This window comes from Alosa sapidissima, chromosome 1 (assembly GCF_018492685.1).
Source record: "Alosa sapidissima isolate fAloSap1 chromosome 1, fAloSap1.pri, whole genome shotgun sequence".
Taxonomy (NCBI): Eukaryota; Metazoa; Chordata; class Actinopteri; order Clupeiformes; family Clupeidae; genus Alosa; species Alosa sapidissima.
In genome coordinates this window covers 31144833-31157362 of record NC_055957.1, presented here as the reverse complement: position 1 = coordinate 31157362, position 12530 = coordinate 31144833, and the positions used below count along the sequence as shown (strand labels likewise).

Below are 12530 nucleotides of genomic sequence, written 5' to 3'. Positions count from 1 at the left end.
GCATGCAAATGTGATGATCATCATGTAGTTCCATAAAAGACAGAGAAAATTGTCTACAGCTTATCTACAACAAAGTGCTGTTATTTTATATGCAGTTTTTCACTAATCCAGCACATCCATCCATGTTCAATCATTCATATCATAATACAAAAATTCAACTAGACTACTGGCTTTCCCTCACTGAGTGCAATACAAAAGTTTCTTAGCTCTCTAATCAGAAGTATTATCTAATGTTATTATACTTACTCATCAGACTATTACTATAAAAACAGCCCTTCACATTGGGCAACAAAAACATTCTCACTAGTCAGAAAGCTCCACATTCTTTCTTAAAACTGCTATGAGAAGCAAAGGTGCAAAGCCTCACACGTCTTACAGTAAGGTTTTGAAATAAATACAGGTAATCTACCAGCAACATTTGGCTACACCAAAACTTTTTTAAGTATCCTTATTCTGGATACGAGTTCAAAATGATTCGGCGGTGAAGCAATGCTCCGCTGCTCTTGGCCCTGGTTCTGCCTCCACTGCATTTGCGTGAACACAAAAGGTGTATCCTCTGAGCACTCAAGCCCTTTTTGCATTCATGTCAAAGAACAAAGGTGTTAGGCAGGATAGGGGAAGAGATGGGAGATACCTAAAGCAGAAGCCTCTGCACAGACCAGGCAAAGTAGCAGAGGGTCATCTGGGGCTACGCTCTGCCCACAACACAGATGACCCTACCTGACTCTTACATAAGTGGCAGTACCCCTCAGGGACACTGTTTGTCTAGACAAGCCAGAACCAGAACCTAGTGAAAGGTACTGCTGAGGTTATTGTGGTCCCATTCTTTTTAATGAGGCCTGATTAAGTCTGATAGCTGGAATAAGTGTAATTTTGTTTTAGAAGGGGAATTGTTGGTAACTAATTGGGTGCTTAGCAATATCCTCGGGTCAGATGTGTGGCCTGTCTACTGTTGAATCCTTTTTCTCAAAGAGAATACAGTAACTCAGTCTTTAATTATGTTGCTGAACCTCTGCCTGCCTACACTTCACATCATAGAACCCATGTGTCTCTACCAGTTTGGAAGTGGGTGGTTCTAACATCAGATACAGTTTCTGATTGGCACAGGGGCTATCCAATCACATTTTAAGTTGTGAAGGATAGTGTCCTCAGATGACTTTTGCTAGCGGCATGCTGGAACGGGACTGATTCCCATCTGTATTACAGTTACCATGCCCTGGCCACATTACTGCAAACAGCCCACTGCTATAACAAGCCTGAGCCATCGCTGAAACTGGCCTCCAAGTTCAATAGAAGCCTGTAAACAATGAGTATTAAAATCACACACACACACACACACACACAACGTATGAACACACACACACACACACACACACACACACACACACACACCGTATGACTGACACTCAGTATTAAAGCTAACAACATGACGGAGCATTGTTGATGTGTGAATAATAAAGTGAGTTGTGCAGTCCATATGGAATCCATCTACACCAGAGGAGCTGCACCGGAGCAGTCTGGAACCCTCCACAGTCACAGCTGTGTGTGTGTGTGTGTGTCTGTGTGTGCGTGTGTGTGTGTGTGTGTGGCAAATGCTATAGTTAACCGTAATGCATAGGTATGATTTTATTGTGAATAAAGTGTGAATGTCATCAGCGACAAGCTTTCATGTTGTTTATGCTTCATGCATTACTGTAAGTCTTACTACAAGTTGGTGTATTAAAAAACACACACATTAAAAAGCTAGTGCAAGAGCTGTACACCACAGAGCACCCTGAGTGGTCGAGCCTGTACCGAAGTATACTGATTGGTCAAGCCTGTTCTGAACTATACTGAGTGGTCAAGCCTGTACCGAACTATACTGAGTGGTCAAGCCTGTTCTGAACTATACTGAGTGGTCAAGCCTGTACCGAACTATACTGAGTGGTCAAGCCTGTACCAAACTATACTGAGTGGTCAAGCCTGTACCAAACTATACTGAGTAGTCAAGCGAACTATTTTGTGTGGTCAAGCCTGTAACAAACTATACTGAGTGGTCAAGCCTGTACTGAACTGTACTGAGTGATTGAGCCTGTACCGAACTCTACTGAGTGGTCCAGCCTGTAACAAACTATACTGAATGATCGAGCCTGTAAAAAACTATATTGAGTGGTCAAGCCTGTACCGAACTGTACTGAGTGATCGAGCCTGTAGCAAACTGTACTGAGTGATCGAGCCTGTAACAAATTGTACTGAGTGGTCAAGCAAACTCTACTGAGTGGTCGAGATATACTAACATTACTTCAGAAAGATGAAATCTATAGTCTCCCATCATCCTAATTCACAGCTCATCCGTGTCTATTTCACATTTCCATTTAACTTGCTCCTTGATAACACCTTAATAGCAACAACATAAAATTTGTTGATTGCTTTGAAAAAAAAGACAGATTCAAAGGAAGGATGAGTCGTACGCATAATTTTACATAAGTGCCATGTTAAAACAACTGTCGGCACAGTTCTCCATGCCAGCCTGGAATTCCAGAGGAAAATGAAAATCTTATTATGATTCTAACCAGATGAGCGGCAGTGAGGATGAGCAGCTGTTGCGCTTTATAGAGGGGAATGTGTGTGCAGCACACTGAGCAACAGCAGAAGGAAACCAAATGTGGCGCCGATGAAGCTAATGAAGGAGGAGGGGAAAAGAGACAAGCAGCCACAATGCATCGCAATTCCTGATTAGAGGTGATCTTCATTTGCTTTGCATCATGCAGCACTCTGGGGCAAGGTGGGCCCATTTGGATTTGGATTCACAAAGAACCTTGACCAGATGTATTTGGATTCTTACATCTACTTTCATCCTCCACCATGGTTTACTAAACACACACACAAACACACACACACACACACACACACACACACACACACACACACACACACACAGTTATATTGCTGTAAAGCAGTGGTCCCCAAACTACGGCCCGCCACCTCATTTTGAGTGGCCCCCCAAAACATGTCTGTGGTATATAGCATCTGGCTCGCACCGGAGTACGACATCGTCAAACTATAACCTCCGTAATTTCCCCCATTCATTCTCTATGGCGAGTCTTAACAGTACACGTGTAATACTCTTTTTGTCCACTGGTGGTTGTTTTGGCGCTGTTTCACGTTTACCATCGAAAATGGAATTAAATGTAGGCCTACCTGCAAACAATGTAAGAGGCCTATACTACGACGGAGTATTAGGGCCACACATGAAGAAAAAAATATTTTTTGCCATGACGAGATTAAACTCGCCATGTCGACATTAAACTCGACATTTCGAGAATAAAGTTGAAATATCATGTCGACTTTAATTTCGACGTGTCGACATTAAACTCAACATTTTGAGTTTATAGTTAGTTTGGGGAGAGAACGACTGCTCGGGACGATTGAAAGGGAGGACGAATGAAACATTGCAGTTTTCTTCGAGTGCAACAATGATTAGACATAGGCTAGGTCTACATCATGTGGACAAAACATAGAACATAGGCCTATTAACCTCCGTTGCTCAGCCAAATAGGCTACTTTCCTGTTATCAGAGTTACAGGCGATAAATGCGATGGTCAAAAGTAAACGTCAGCAGTTTATTTATTTATTGTAGGCCTATTATTAAAGAGTGTTTTTCATCTAGGTTCAACTTCATGCTTATGCACTAGACTAGGTATACTAAGTGCTCTCCCCAATCCCAGACTTTCACATTGCATGTTTGTTTGTAATGGATGCAAAACAGCCTATTGCTGAATGTCTATGGAGGGATGAATGAAGCTGTCCTCCCGACCAGGCAACCCCATTCTAAGTAAATGCACACATATTCCCTCACGGGATCAAAAGAGTATAGGCCTATATACTTATACATATCTGTGTTTATAGCCTTCTATGTATTGCAGGTGAGACATGAAAACAGTAAAACGTAACTGTTTAACAGAAAACGTAAAACAGAGTGAAATAACATTTTGTAGCCTACTATAGAAACATTATATCATTGGAAACATGTATTATTCTAGCTATATAATAGTGCATGGTAGCCTATAACCGCGAGATACAGCGCTTTACGATGACGGCAATGAGTTAACAGAAGACGCAATCTACAGTAGCCTATCTGAATATCTGCAATCTAGCAATCTATCTGAAATAATACCTATTTGAAGTAGGCCTATTATTCATGTCACATATTGTGTGTTAGTGTAGGCTACATAGCTTAAACTGTAGGCTATGTTTAAACTGTATTTCGAGTTTAATGTCGGCATGTCGAGATTAAAGTAGATATGATATTTCAACTTTATTCTCGAAATGTCGAGTTTAATGTCGACATGGCGACTTTAAAGTCAACATGTCGAGTTTAATCTCGCCATGGCAAAAATATTTTTTTTCTTCATGTGTGGCCTAATACTCCATCGTACTATACTGACTGCATCAGTGTTCAAAGTGTTCTAAAAGTTTATCAATGAATTGTTAATAACTAACTAACTTCTATTCAAGTCATATTTCTGGGACTTCCTGGGATAATTTTTTCTATTTTTTATTCACTCATTCAAATGTTCATCCAAATTCACAATTCACAAAGTTCTCATCAGGTGAGTGAAAGTTAGAATGGTGGTCATTCCAGATGTTTTTGCCAGCACTTCATAAAACTCTCATAGTTTGAGAACTTTCAATTATTTGTAGGATATTGCTTGTTCACAACTTGAGCTGTGTATGCAAAGACACAGAGTTCAGAGTTCATACATTTTAAATAAAATATACTTTTGGGACTCCCTGCTAATACTTTTGGGAATGCTAAAGTCTTTTTATTATTATTATTTCATTTGAGCTACAATTTACACTGATATGGCATGATGGCAATATAAACACAGCTAACAATGGTTTTAAATTGCAGTAGCCTATGATTAAATGTAATGGAATATTCAACTAAGGTAGACTGTTGTTTTTCACAGCACTACACTATTTATGGTTACTGATATACTCCGAGTCTCTGGCCCTCTCTTAGAGCCAGGCATAGTGACCCGGCCCTCGGAAGAAAAAGTTTGGGGACCACTGCTGTAAAGTGTCAGTACCTGTTGATTGGTCATGGTATTCATTGCATTGATTTGTTTTAAAATGTCTCCCTATATGTTCTTCAGAACCACCAGGTTACCGGTAGCTTTCAGAATACCTGGCGGAAAGTCACTCGGAAGTCTCTGTCCCTCTCTCCTTTCTTCTGACCTTCTTCATTTTCCACCATTTTTATCTTTTTTCAGTGTATCTTCCTACTCTGTCTCACCTGGCTGCATGTGTTCAAACCCAGTCCTTCACCTGAGATGTGTTCAAATTCGCAAACATAGGCGAGCAGTTTTCCGTTTGCCTTGAGTTTTCGGCGAACGTTTGCGAACAATCGCAAACAGTCTGCGGAGGTAGTTCTTCGCAGAGGTGGGAGTAAGTCACACATGTGCAAGTCACAAGCAAGTCTCAAGTCTTAACCTTCAAGTCTCAAGCAAGTCCAAGTCATTTTTTGTGACAGTCAAGCAAGTCAAGTCAAGTCATAGCTTGGGTCAAGCAAGTCAAATCAAGTCATAGCCAAATCATTGAAATTCATGATGATTTACCCATGTTTTCATTTTAAAATAAGCTACAATAGGCTAGTTATGAACTGCTGGAGTTTTATTTGTAACAAACAAATAGACATTGCATTCATTCAAGCCACATAGCCTACATCTGAACGGTTTAGAATAAGATGAAATGTATACGAATAAAAATAAATGTATTTCAAGTAGACCTATTATAAAATATATATTGTTTCAATATACCTCAAATATTAGGTAGCCTAAGCTACATCAAATCATGAAAATATATTCAAACAGTTCAAGTTACACTTGTCCTGACCTGTTACTGACCTGTCACATCTCCAGGGAACCAATAATGTTGAAAAAGTGAACTAATCAATCAATCAAACGCTGCCGAATACGTCACTGCCAAACTTTGACAAGCGCGACAGTGCAATGGGTTTTAGGAGGGTTTAGGACCGTCAATGCTATATCATATTATACATAAGCCTAACATGTGAAATAAACTGCTTTTCTATACTGATTGCTGGTAGTTAGCTAGGCCTACTTACTGTTGTTAGCCTACTACTAACTAGGCTGTAACGTATGGAACAGGGACGTGTTTGAGGCTATGTTTATACGGTGACGGTGAAAAGAGAAGACGCAGAAGTGGCGTCTCGTCTTCCTTTTTTTATTAACGTTTAGACGAGCATTCTCAGGAGTATATCTTTGTTTATATGAAGACGCAAGAGTATGTGATATTCGATTGGATATGCATTCCAGACCGCTGGGTGGTGGCGTGATAGAACCCCGGTACGTCACGCGCAGACATTCTAATTTGACAGTTTAGCCAGAGAGGTAATCAAGGATCTTTGGTTTAGCCGTTTAGACGGAGACGCAACCCGGGTCGTCTTCAAAACTCTACACTCTGGAAAGAGTCTTCAGATTTTTGCGTCTTCAAGCCCCGATGGCGGGGTCGCCGTGTAAACGAAAGGCACTTATGATAAAATATTTTGTCGTCTTCCTTCGTAATCGTTCTCGTATAAACGGCCCCTAAGAGGGAGGGAGAAAGAGAGACGCTTACTTTAGGTTACATTGGCAACATTTTCGCTATATATCGATTATCGAGATTAAACTTAGACAAGAACATTTTTCACTTTGCCATTTCACACATTTTAGCCTAATATGGCCTTAACTAAAAAGCATAATAGATTCAAAGCCAACTCTTAACATGCCTCAAATTTGACGTTAGGTTTCTAACAAGACTAACTTCGGATAAAAAACAATGTGGTGATGGTTATGTCGCTATTTTGCACACTTGCAGACTGCTGTTCATCTCTCCTTTGACTTGTCATATACATCATCTGTGAAGCCAAACATTATTATGTTTTGGTATAAACGTAGAGCCTTCCATATTTGCAAGTTAGCCTACCTCAGTCTGTCTCATTTGAGCTGGCACTTGCTGTTGGTCTGTCACGTCGCGTCACTTGGTACAATGACAGGTTCGCTTGCATGACGCATGCAACAGCACCTAAGCAGATTTTCTAAAATCATAAAGTTAACTCCTTAATATCTATGAAAAAAATAAAAAGTCAAGTCATTTTAAGTCTAAGTCAAGTCTCAAGTCATGAATAGCAAGTCAAAGTCAAGTCAAGTCTTTTATACATGTTGATCAAGCAAGTCTCAAGTCTTAAAAAATGTGACTCGAGTCAAGTCATGTGACTTGAGTCCCCCATGTTTGGTTCTTCGTGAACACACAGTGCAACTGGACGTGAGTTTGATGAAGGTAGCGATGCAATTACTGTTACAATGGAATGTTAACACCAAATCGTTTAAATTTAACTTAAAAAAAAATGTTCACCACAAACGTTGGCCACTGTTCTCTGAAATTGAGTGCACCTCTGATTGACTGGTTAGTGCGCTTGACTCTGAGCCTCTCTCCTCTCCTGTGCCATCTATCTCTTTACTCTTCCTTCCTTATTTCCTCCCCCACCTTTTGTGCCCACAGCTAGTTAGAGGTCAAGTAAGGTAGAGGAGTCTGCACACACACACACACACACACACACACACACACACACACACAGGGAGAGAAAGACTTCTGACTATTAAACCACTATTGAGTATAAGCATCAATCAATCAAAATGGAAAATGGTCTCACACACACACACACACACACACACACACACACACACACACACAGGTAAATCATACTTCTCTGTGGGTAAATAAACATAATCACATATACAGTACTGTGTGATTTTTCAATACTTCAGTACAACTAACAAGCAAAATACTCCACCTCATAGATAGATAGATCAATAGATAGATAGATAGATAGATAGATAGATAGATAGATAGATAGAAAGAGAGAGAGGGAAAGAGGGAGAAGATAGGGAAAGAGTCAAACTAAATGGAGAGGTGAGAAGAGGCTTAAGATTGCTAGAGTGCATCTCAGATAACAGTAATGTGACATGACAGGACAATGTGATAGGGCGAAATGTTCCCATAACCAACGTCACGCTAACATCAACAACAGATTGCCAACAAACATGCCACACCTCCTCATAGAATTTTCATGAAAACATACTGTAAATTATTTCCCTATCAACTAAGAACAGCCCTTTGGTGTATAATAACCTTTTGATTCCATAGCTAAACCAGCCTAATCAGGTTTGTGTATACACGTTGATAGCTGGTATTCAGCATCAAATGAGCTATGATTTAAAAGGCAGGTGAATGCAGTTAGAGCACTGGCAGAGAAACATCTGGCCAACTGAGTTTCTGAGTTTGTTTATGCTGTATATGCAGTCTCTCTCTCTCTCCCTCTATGTGTGTGTGTGTGTGTGTGTGTGTGTGTGTGTGAGAGAGAGAGAGAGAGAGAGTAAATGCACTTTAGCTTCAGACCAAGATAAATGAGTTAGAACAAACTACATTCAGATTTAAATTAAGCATGTTGAGAGAAGAGTTGTACATGAGATACTGTGTTTACAGATGCAGGGCAGAAAGAGGGGTTGTAGACAGACAGCTGTGGTTTCAATACAATTTCACATGAATAAGGATAAGTGGGGGCTGTCAGCCACACACATGCACTGTGTCCCTGTATTCCACACATGCACTGTGTCCCTGTATTCCACACACATGCTCTGTGTCCCTGTATTCCACACACATGCTCTGTGTCCCTGTATTCCACACACATGCACTGTGTCCCTGTATTTCACACACATGATCTGTGTCCTTGTGTGGCATGTGTCTACAGAACAAGCACATTCTGGTTATATGGTTTAAAAAATCATTTGATTATATACTATCCACTGAATTTACTAGCTACCATGGACTTGAAAAACTGGAGGTTCTTTTGAAATAGATTTTGACCATATCTCCCTCTTCATCCCTCCCTTCTTCTTCTTCCTCTCCCTCTCTCTCTCTCTCTCTCTCTCTCTCTCTCCCTCTTCGCTTCTCCTCCACACGGTCTCTGGGGTGTGGGTTTGGTCTGTGAGACTGGAGCTTACTCAGCACTTTTCTTGCGTTGAAAGTTTCTCTCTCAGCCGAGAAAAGGCGAGCTGAGCGCCAGCTCCAGTCTGTCATGGAGGCACTGCTAACGTCCACACTGCTGCTGCTCCCCAGCTCAGGCTGCTCCAGCCCCACTGCACTGTGCTGCACCCCACCTTTACCCACACTCTGCTGAGGGATATCTGTGCACTGAACTGAAAACAAATATTTGAAATCCAAAAGAAATATGCCAGCTGATTTGACAAACATGTTAGGAAACATAGTATGCACACACACAGTAAAACTGGGTAAATTGCCAGTTGTCTTTCTATCTACTCATGTGGGTGTTGTCTGTTTATGGTGTTGTTTCTCAATGTGCTGTAGGACATGGACACAGAACCCTTGCACTGCAGAACCAGCAACTGATACATTTACTGAATTTACTGAATGAAATCAATTACGTTCAATTTAATTATGTGTGATTTACAATGCTGTGCAGGAAGAAACTGGGCAACAAAACTACACATAACCCCACATAGAAATGTGTGTATCTGAAGCTAACGTGAGATACTTCCAAGCTTGATTCTTGATCTTATCCTTGATATCAGAAGTATATCTGTGAGAAGTGGGGATTTCACAGTTGCTTTGCATGGCCAACATCCAAATAAAAGCATTGCACACCTGCAATGCGCTCCCAATTTTTAAAAATGCTGCTTTCAATCCATAATTTGCCAGTACCTTACTAGGAGGGTATATTCCTCTCATAAACACATTAAAAATCATAGCCTAGAAATCTAGATGCATCCTAGCCGCAGCAAATGTAATTTGCAGCCAGGGTAGTCTACCAACTCTCTGGTGGACGAGAGTCGGTGGACGGGCTTAACATAATGAGGGCAGAGTTGCGACGGTTCTGCGTGAATTCCCTGCTACTTGAAAACAAAAAAGATGGATGCTGCTGCTGCCGGCGAACAGTGCGACTCGAGTTAAGCTTTTTTTTAAGTTGGCAAAAGTTTGATCAACTAGCCAACTAGCTCCGCTGGTGGGAAAACGCATGGGACTCATGAGTCGTAGCGCTATCCTATTGCGTGCAGAGGGAATTTGAAAGACAATCATGTATTCCGCCCCTCGGATTGAGCACTGCCAATGGTGAGTTCCCAGACGCTACATCTCGATGTGGGTCTGGCTCGTCAGGCTAAGAGCATCATGAAGTGAGTTACAATAAGCCAACCAGCCAGACACCAATGTGCCAGCAACAATTCCCATTAAAGTCACATTAGAGGGTTTAGCATGTGAAGAGAGCATTCAAAACATTTCAAGTGAATTTAGCTCTACACCTTGAAAGAAATTGTCCAGACATAGGCTCAGTATGTATGCAGTGATCTTTCATATATCATAACATAAAGGTTGCAATGGTTAACTATTTGTTATATTTTGTGGCGTATATATTCGTTGTATATATTTTGTTGTATTATATATATATATATATATATATATATGAACTTCTTGATTTATGATTGACAATACATAACCCCGTTTCTAAAAACACAAGGAGGAACATGTCACAACTAATTAGGTTAACTGACAACATGACTGGATATAGAAAGAGTATCCCAGAGAGGAAGTCTCTCAGAAATAAAAATCACCCTGTGAAAAAGGGTGTCGGCAAATAATGCAACAATAAAAGAATAATCCTCCTCAATGTAAAATTATGAAGAATTTGAGCATTCATCTATAGTGCATAATATCATTAAAATATTCAGAGGATCCAGGGAAATCTTGGTACGCAAGGAGCTGAAAAGAAATATTGGATGGCCTTGGAAGGCCATTTCTGCCCCCCCCCCCCCCCCCCCCCCAAAAAAAAAAAAAAAACTCTGCAAACTAACTAAGTCAGAATTTTGAGATACTTTGCATCTCATAACTTCCACTTAGTATCTCAAAATGTTGATTTGGCAATTCTGATCAATTCTGACTTATATAGCCTATAGCATGGATCTGGAAAGGCAGATTAGTTGAGACTGAATGATATATAAAGGTTTTGAGCAACATACTGCTATCAGACAACTATGTCTGTTTTACATATTTCAGGAAGACAATGCAAAACTGCATTTTGCACAGTATGGCTCCATACTAAAAGAGTGCAGGTGCTAAAATGGCCTCAGTCCAGACCTGCCCCATTTGGTACATCATGGGATGAAAAACACAATTAAGAAGACTCAGGACTGTTGATCAGCTGAAATCTTAAATGAGGCAAAAATAGCACAACGTTTCATTCTCAAAACTTCAGTAACTGGTTTCCTCAGTTCTCAAATGTTTAGAGACTGTTGTTAAAAGAAAAGGTGAAGCAACACAGTGGTAAACATGCCCCTGTCCCAACTTTTTAAATGTGTTGTGGGAATCAAATTCCAAATTAACATATATTTAAAAAGAATTCTGTTTCAACAACTGCTATGTTGTCTTTGCACTATGCTCTACTATAAATATGTGGCTTACATGTATTGACAATTCTGTTTATATTTACATTTTACACAGCTTTCCAAATGTGGGAGGGGGGTTATTTGTGCATGTAAATATGGTAATAAATCCATAAGTTATCTTACCTTCCACTGCTCGCTTAAAGAAGACCTTGCAGCTGCCGCAGGTGACCACACCATAGTGGCAACCAGATGCTTCATCGCCACACACCAAACACACCTTGGCCGTTGAGGACGTATGTCTTAAGGACGAGCTGAAATGAGAAGAAGTCACTTTAGCTCACACATTATTTTCTCAACACTAAACAATCAAAGACAAGAAAACAGCAATTCTGTCCAATTATAGAGATTACACTTTTTATAATGTGCACAGTCACAGTAAATGTGGCAATTTCCATGAGAGGAGGGAAGTTTGGGAAAAGGGTTTTGATTTGTAACACCAAGCTGGAAACGACACACAAAAAAAGAAAAATAACAATGGAACAATGTCTTACAAAAGAGCCAAGGCAGCGGGAAGGGGAGAGAGCCCAAGTTTAAGGCTGTGCACTGAGGCTGTGAGCGCCAGGCCACATCTAATTAACATCTCTTAATAAAACGTGCTATGTCATAGTATGGCCTCTAAAAACACATACATGCTATCTGCAATATGTGAGCACATGAATTAATGAACTATTGCAAATGGGTCAAAATTGAATTTCAGTTAAGTAAAAAAGCTTAATTAAAACCGGCCACAACTGTAGGTTACAAGAAATACATCTGGACAGAGAGTAAAATGATTGTGAGACAGCAGGCAGCAATAGATGAGCATATAAATAAATAATCATTGCACGGTCAACTTCACAAGTAGTGTACTTTCAGTAGGTCTCCACTGTGCACCAAACTGTTTGCTTTTGTTTTAGCACATAGAACACAAGTCATGTCCCGCTGAAGACCTCCACATGCACCACTGACATGTAAATGTTTATGAACTCCTAAACGCTAATGTTAGCAAGAGCAAAGCTCAAATGGCACTGCATTGGAGCAGTTAATAGG

At 40.4% G+C, this 12530-nt stretch overlaps 1 protein-coding gene across 1 annotated transcript in view; it reads right to left on the bottom strand.

Annotated features, from left to right (window-relative positions):
- nr3c2 (nuclear receptor subfamily 3, group C, member 2) overlaps window positions 1-12530 on the bottom strand; it is a 71843-nt gene that overhangs the window by 22814 nt on the left and 36499 nt on the right. Inside the window, exon 3 of the mRNA XM_042066866.1 lies at window positions 11625-11752. Within this exon, the coding sequence (XP_041922800.1) occupies window positions 11625-11752 (128 nt within the window). The remainder of the gene's footprint in view (window positions 1-11624; window positions 11753-12530) is intronic.